Below are 7,173 nucleotides of genomic sequence, written 5' to 3' on the forward strand. Positions count from 1 at the left end.
AAAGCCTTTATTAGTTTGTTTCCTAATAATTATTCCTTGATATGGTTGTGCCTAGGGTGAACCGTTAGGCTCGGGAGGAAATGACCGTACTCGGGGTCGTCATAGACTAATTACTCAAGACCTAAGGTAAGAAAACTATACCCGATTTGTGTTTAGGGCTTGGCCTGGCTATAGAACATGGTTATGACCATGCATAGAATGTTCTGTTAAACATGTTGATTAAGTTTTGCTTACCTGTGTTAATTAATGACTACTTATCTGTATCTCTGATTGAAAGGCTAAGCTTATAAGTCGAGGGTTATTTATTATATCTGATCGAAAGGCTCGACTTATAGGTCGAGGGTTATCTATGATATCTGATTAAAACTTCGGCTTATTAGTTGAGGATATATTTGTTTAAAAGGCTTGACTTATAAGTCAATGGTTTACAAGGCACGACTTATAAGTCGAGGGTTTACAAGACTCGACTTATAAGTAGAGGGTCTTATGGCTCGGCTTATAAGTCGAGGGTTTAAAGGCTCGACTTATGAGTCGAGGGCGACAATAGCATGCTGAAGGTCGACTGATGTGGTTAAGCTAACATGGAAGTATGATATGCGCTTGAACAACCCTATGGCCACTTGGCCAGCTCTAAGGTTGGTTATACAGGGAATTGGGCAATGGGCCCTGGCGTGGCTTTATAGTCACTTATCTAGTATGATTGCATGCACGAGTTGGGTTATTACTGCTAGGCATGCTAATTATAATTATGTGATATGATAAATTACTGTTTATGAGTATGATTAAGTTTTCTTGCCGAGCCTTGACTCACGAGTGTTAAACGGTGCAGGTAAAGGAAAAGAAATGTTGGACCAGCCATGAGTTGGAGAGCTTAAGGGGAAGGGTATACATATTCGGTCTGCTTGACCACCACGACCAAGGTTATCAGTTGGAACTAAGGTTGGACCCTGATTTTTTCGCTTAGGTCATTTTTTGTATTCTTTTTGAGTTTATATCAGTTTTAAACTCTCCTGGGATCCTATGTATTGCACTCAAACTCTTTTAATGAAATTGTTGACTTTTGACCGAAAATTTTAGTATCTAAACCTTTGGTTAGTTTCAATTTATAGTTTAAGTCCAAATGACTCGTTTAGTGATTTAAGCACTATTTAATTATACAGTGTAACGATCTTGAATTAGGAAGACGTTACAACTTGGTATTAGAGTAGTTTAGGTTTAAGGATTCTTGAAGATTGGTTGAGCATCTATTCATAATCAATCACGCAAATCAAGGGATTGACTATCTTAGTTTTTTAGGGAAGCTTTCACACTCATTTTCCTCTATAAATAGAGAGGATTTTCCCATTATAAAGAGAGGGAATTTTTTTTTATCTTCTTATGAAGGAGAAAATTATTTTTGTACTAAAACAAAGATATATTAAAAAGGAATAAAAAAATCTCAATGGGAGTAGATTAAAATAATTGTTTAAACCACTATAAAAATGTATCAATTCTTTATCACAACTTTCTTTCTTCATTTCCCAGATGCATAAAACTTTCATTAAGTCAACAGTTTCACCCTCTTTCTTTGTTAGCGAAAACCTACAACAACAATCACCAAATTACTGTTAGAGTTAACTAATAATTGAAGTTTAAAATTATTTTAAGTATTTTTAATAAAAAAAATTAATAAATACAAAAAACTAAAAAATAATAATCAAAGGCTTCTTTGTTCAAAAATCACCATTAATTCCTTTAAACTGAGATCTTCAATTTTTTTTATCAATTTAAAGATTTTCCTACTCTATTCCTCTAAAAAATTTCCTTCAATCCAAACACACCACTTAATCACCCTTTCACACATTGTTCCCACTTTCTCCTAGTTTAAATGGCTCATCCCTCAAGATACAAACAAGAAACCATACTACCAAAAGTCAACCTCATAATCCCTCAATACTCATAATAGTGGAGAATTCATATTTCAATCAAGCTAGCTTAATAGAAAAATGCAATACCCATAATACAAAATGTCCACCACATAAGGCACTCAAAGCTTAAATTTCCAAAGTTTTTATTCTTGAAGAAGAAGAAGAAGAAAACCCAGTACAACCCTAAGCTCAAAAACTATGAAAAGAAGGAAAATAGAGAATTTATATACGAAGAGTTCTCTTACGAAAAATATCAAACACTAAACATTTTTATTTTGATTCTAAATTTCCCCTAGTTACATACTACATACAAAACTCAAATTTTAGAAGAGGAAGAAATAAATAAAAGATATATAGATAGAAGAAATATTGAATGAGTTAAGAAATAACTTCTTAAGTGCTTGCAGATTTGTTTTCTTAGACCTTGTGAAACCAAAATATGATAATTGGACCTTGCGAACCCAAACTCTAACAACCAGATATCACGAAAAATAATGTATACATAAATTAATGTTTCCTGTGATTTCGATGACCAAACCTTGTGAATCTAAATTCATTTTCCAAGTCATTGCCCTAGCTGCCTGAATTTTTTTCATCCAAGCCCCCATGACACCCAATAGAGAACCCAACTGCTTGTTTGAGATAGGTAAAAGAGAAGATATAGTTTTTTTTAATTGTAATTATTGTATTGATTTTTTTTATTTTATTTTATTACAATTACTTTAAAATTTAAAACCTAATTAACTAATTAACTTTGAGGCTAATTTCTTCATATTAAAAAAATATTTGACCAAATTCAAGCCTACAATAATGATTTTTTAAACAGTTTTGTAAAATATAGAGTACCATTGATAATAAAATATTAAAACTTATTTTAACTTAATACATAAGGTACCAATGGTGAATTCCCATCATTAAACTATACAGATATTTAAACATTAAATATTTTTATTTTGTTCTAAACAAGTATTTTTTAGCATAAATTTATTAGATATTCTATTTTGTTGTTTGTTTTTGTAATAATTTTATTGTTATACCACCTTTTGATTATAGAGTTTACTAATAACTTTTGTAAAAATTTGTTGGCATATCATCCTAACCCCAAGACTTAATAGAATGCATACATCAAACAACTTGTTTTAACTCATCATAAGAAAGACGGTTATACTACTCAACAATATGGTTTCCAATCAGGCCACTAGGTTGATGATGGTAGATTAATCATTAGGAAGGACTAGGTTCGAAAAGCTATACACTTCCTTCAAATTTCTCAAATTATATAATCAAATCTCTAGCCTACCCATGATCCAATTCAATCCATCATCCAAAATCAAACGGATATGATTATGTTGTAGTCTCACCATCGTGGAAGTATGAAAAAATTTGGAATTTTGAGCTCTGTATTGAATGGCTTAAGCTCCCTAGATTCTTGACGCCATATTTTCGATTGATGATGGTTTACTTCATCTATCTTAAGAAGTATGGATCTTTCCAATTCCACATTTTAAGGAGAGATAGGCCAAATCTGGACCTCAATCCAAAACTACTCCAGTAATCTTAGCTTATCTTTGCAATAATCGTATACTTTTTTTTTTTTGATGAAAAAAGAAATATATTGAACCACAAACCAAATACACAAACAAGCTCAAAAGAGCCCCTCCAGCCGAGGATTACAAGAGATTAAGTCTTTCAAGAAAAATTACATCCTTACTATTCAGCTTAGATCTAGACAGATTTTAAATTATAGCTTTTAAGCAATTTTGCAACAAAGATACAACTGAGTTAACAGATAAAGAACAAAGATTAAACAAGCAATGATTCCTATTCCACCAGATCAAATAAATCGAAGCTGCTAAACCAGTAGCTAGAATCTTTTGCTGAATCCCTTTCGATTTCCCCTCCATCCATTCAATCCAGCCTTGGAACTGAACAGGCCAAACATCACAGTTCAGCCATTCAGCAACTCTATATCTCACCAATTGGGAGAACTGACACTGAAAGAAAAGATGCTCATGGCATTCTTGCTGCATTTCACAAGTAGGGCACAAGTCAGAAGGCAGCTGTAAGTGACACTTTAGTAAGTTGTCTCTAGTTAGCAAATGCCTCAAAGTAGCTTGCCAAAGGATAAAACGATGCTTGGGCAAGGTCAAATTACACCAAACAACATGAGCATAAAGAACTCTTTCCTTGTGCACCAATTGACCATACAATTTGCTGGTATTCAATTTGTTCCTCACTGTTGCTTTGATCATGTTGACGGTGAAATCTCGTCAACGAAATTAGATCGGAAAACTCAAAGGTAAGTCAGGTGATGTTTATATAAGAACTGAGAATAAACTTTAAGGAAAAGTAAACACAGGTAAATGATGGAGCAAGTCTTGGTATATTTCTCAATAGCCTCTGCTTACAATGAATTTTCCAACCCCCTCTCATGTGGGAGAGGGGTCCTTTTTATAGTAGGCTCTGATGGCCTGGGATACATGGTGGTCCAGGAGACCAAATGGTACATAAGTACTCTGTCAGGAGAGTGGTTTCAGAAGCTGAGGTCTTGCATCCAGTACAGGGGCAGGCGTCAGGAGGATGTCTCCACTACTTGTCCGTACCCATGTCAGTGGAGTGGGGACAGACATAGTGGCGCAGGTGGTTGTGATGTCGACTCTGACTCCTGGCCGTAGACGTACGGGCCATAACTCTTATTCCAGCATTCCCACGCCCCCCACTGATACGGGTGTCCGTACTTCGACATACAGGGTCTTTAAGGGTCATACCCATTACTAGATCGTACATGAATGTTCCATTCGACTCGTACCCGGATATAGGGAATGGGACACTTGGTGCATGCAGTGGTCGTGACGTGCGGCGAGGCTCTCGGGTCCTTGGCATGGGATGCCTGTAGCACCCCGAGGTCACTCATGAGCATGGGTGATGGGCATGTGGCCTCAGCAGATGTCTGAGGGTGCAAGGTGAGACGCCTTCCTCGCGAGCCCATTGTGGACACGACTCCCTTGGCGTGTCGTCCCACTCGTGTGGCCACCTGGTGGCGTGGCGTGCGTAGGATGCGGGTCCTCGCATGGTGTTGGGCGCGCGCGGGACACGTGGCCACGCCTGGTGCTGGGCGCGCGCGAGGCAGGGGGCCTCGCCTGGTGCTGGCGCACGCGAGGGGATGGCCTCGCCTGGTGCTGGCGCGCGCGAAGGGGTGGCCTCGCCCGATGCTGGCGCGCGCGAGGGGGTGGCCTCGCCTGGTGCTGGCGCGCGCGAAGGGGTGGCCTCGCCTGGTGCTGGCGCGCGCAAGGCCATCAAGGCTGCCGCACAATAGGCAACAGTGGCTCGGGGTCACCCCAACCCATCCATATTTTTGGGCGTTTATGGGGCCTAAGCATACACTTTGAGTCTTTTATGGGCATGGAATATTGAGCATCCACAAAGGCCACACTTCATGGCTCACTAAGTGATGCTTCCCTTTGGACAATCTCTCAGTTTCACAAGACTTATAGGTCTGAGCCTGTAATGTGACTAAGTGACCTTTAGCCTTGTATTTTCACCATGTACTAAGCATTTTTTTTCTTGGTGGATTTTTGGCATCCACACTTGCCCCCCAGTCTATAGGGAGGCCTTTAGGCGTTCTTGTAGACTCTTCCGTTCCTTTTTATTATTCTCTTATTCTTTTTTTTTTTTTTTTTTTTTATATTTATCATGTTCGAGGTCCTTTGGAACCCACACGAAAGGGGGTTCGGTAGGTCCCTCTGTGGTGCGCCTTGGTTGCACCTATAAGGATATATTGACCCCTTGGGTTCTAGTTATCCTTTTATATATCTTCGCGCGCGCTTATTATATCTTGTGAGAAGCGTCCTTCTCGTCATTAGGCATAGTACTATTTTTGCAAGCGTCTTCTTTGAGACCCTTTTCGGAAGCGTCTACTTTGAGACCCTTTTGGATAGCGTCTACTTTTGAGACCCCTTTTGCAAGCGTCTACTTTGGAGACCCTTTTTGGAGGTGTCTACTTTGGAGACCCTTTATGGAGGTGTCTACTTTGGAGACCCTTTTTGGAGGTGTCTACTTTGGAGACCCCTTTTGGTGGCGTCTACTTTGGAGACCCTTTTTGGAGGCGTCTATTTTGGAGACCCTTTTTGGAGGCGTCTACTTTGGAGACCCTTTTTGGAGGCGTCTACTTTGGAGACCCTTTTTGGAGGTGTCTACTTTGGAGGTGATTTCCCCTCGGATGGGGACTTTCATGGCTAGAGGGTCTTCGTTCGATCTCGAACATGGTTAGCGACCCCTCTAGCGCGATGCCCCCCTTCTATATGGAATCCTCAGACATAGTGGTAGTATGGCCACTGGAGGAAGGTTCGCTTTCTTCAACATGGAAGTTCTTATGGCCCTCTTCCACACGTATGTACTTCTGTGCTCTCTCTCGAAGTCGTCCAAATTCGAAACTTCTCTTTTGAGCATGTTACTCCATAACTTGCTTCCTGGACGAACTCTGGCTGTAATAGCCATCTTGAGCTCCGCTTTGGTTAAATCTCCCACCTTTGTTGCTTCTATACCGAACCTATGGATGTAGTCCTTCAAACTTTCATTCTCGCCTTGTTTGATGTTAGCGAGGATGGTAATCGGCATGATGTAGTCACATGCTGTATGGTGTTGCTGAAGAAATTCATTAGAGAATTGTTGCCATGACTTGATTGTTCCTGGTCTTAACCTCCTAAACCACTTGTACGCCACTCCTTTAAGTGTAACAACGAAGCAATGACACTTTGCTCTGCTGTTGACCCCTCTTAACCTCATCAAGTTATTGAAGGAGTCTATGTGATACTTTGGGTCTGTAGTACCCTCGTACGGAGTCATGCGAGGCTCTCTGAAGCCAATGGGCATTTGTTCAGCCTGAATCTCCCTTGTGAAGGGTGAATCACGGTCGAATTCTCCGTCATCCATGCGCCCCCCAAGTGCTGTGGTGATCTTGCCCCGAGGGCTTCGCATTTTGGTGCCTAGCCCCCTCCACTTTTTGCATAAGGAGTCTTGCGGGGTCTCGAGTTTATCCCTTGCCTTGGTTGTGTCCCTCGGTGGAACCGCGGGGGGTACGTCTCTTACTTCTGACCTCTCCCCATGGAGCTCTTTTCTTAGGCCAGGGGGTGCCTCTTTTGAGGGGACTTTGACCTCGTTCTTACGACCATCACCTTCCCTCCGCCTCTGCTCCTGGGGACCTTTTGTTAGCCTAGGTCCCCCCTGATACTTTGTCTGGGGGGTTTTACTGGCGGAAAGTTGGGTT

General features: G+C 40.5%; 1 protein-coding gene across 1 annotated transcript; it reads right to left on the minus strand.

Annotated features, from left to right (window-relative positions):
- Window positions 1-3,643: 3,643 nt before the first annotated feature.
- Window positions 3,644-4,159, minus strand: LOC133779078 (uncharacterized). Its single transcript, XM_062219078.1, has one exon. The coding sequence runs from the start codon at window positions 4,157-4,159 to the stop codon at window positions 3,644-3,646; it is 516 nt and encodes a 171-aa protein (XP_062075062.1).
- Between the last annotated feature and the right edge of the window lie 3,014 nt (window positions 4,160-7,173).

Source organism: Humulus lupulus, chromosome 5 (assembly GCF_963169125.1).
Source record: "Humulus lupulus chromosome 5, drHumLupu1.1, whole genome shotgun sequence".
Lineage (NCBI taxonomy): Eukaryota > Viridiplantae > Streptophyta > Magnoliopsida > Rosales > Cannabaceae > Humulus > Humulus lupulus.

Coding starts and splice junctions, on each gene's coding strand:
- LOC133779078 (XM_062219078.1), bottom strand. CDS start 4,159: ATGATCAAAGCAACAGTGAGGAACAAATTGAATACCAGCAAATTGTAT.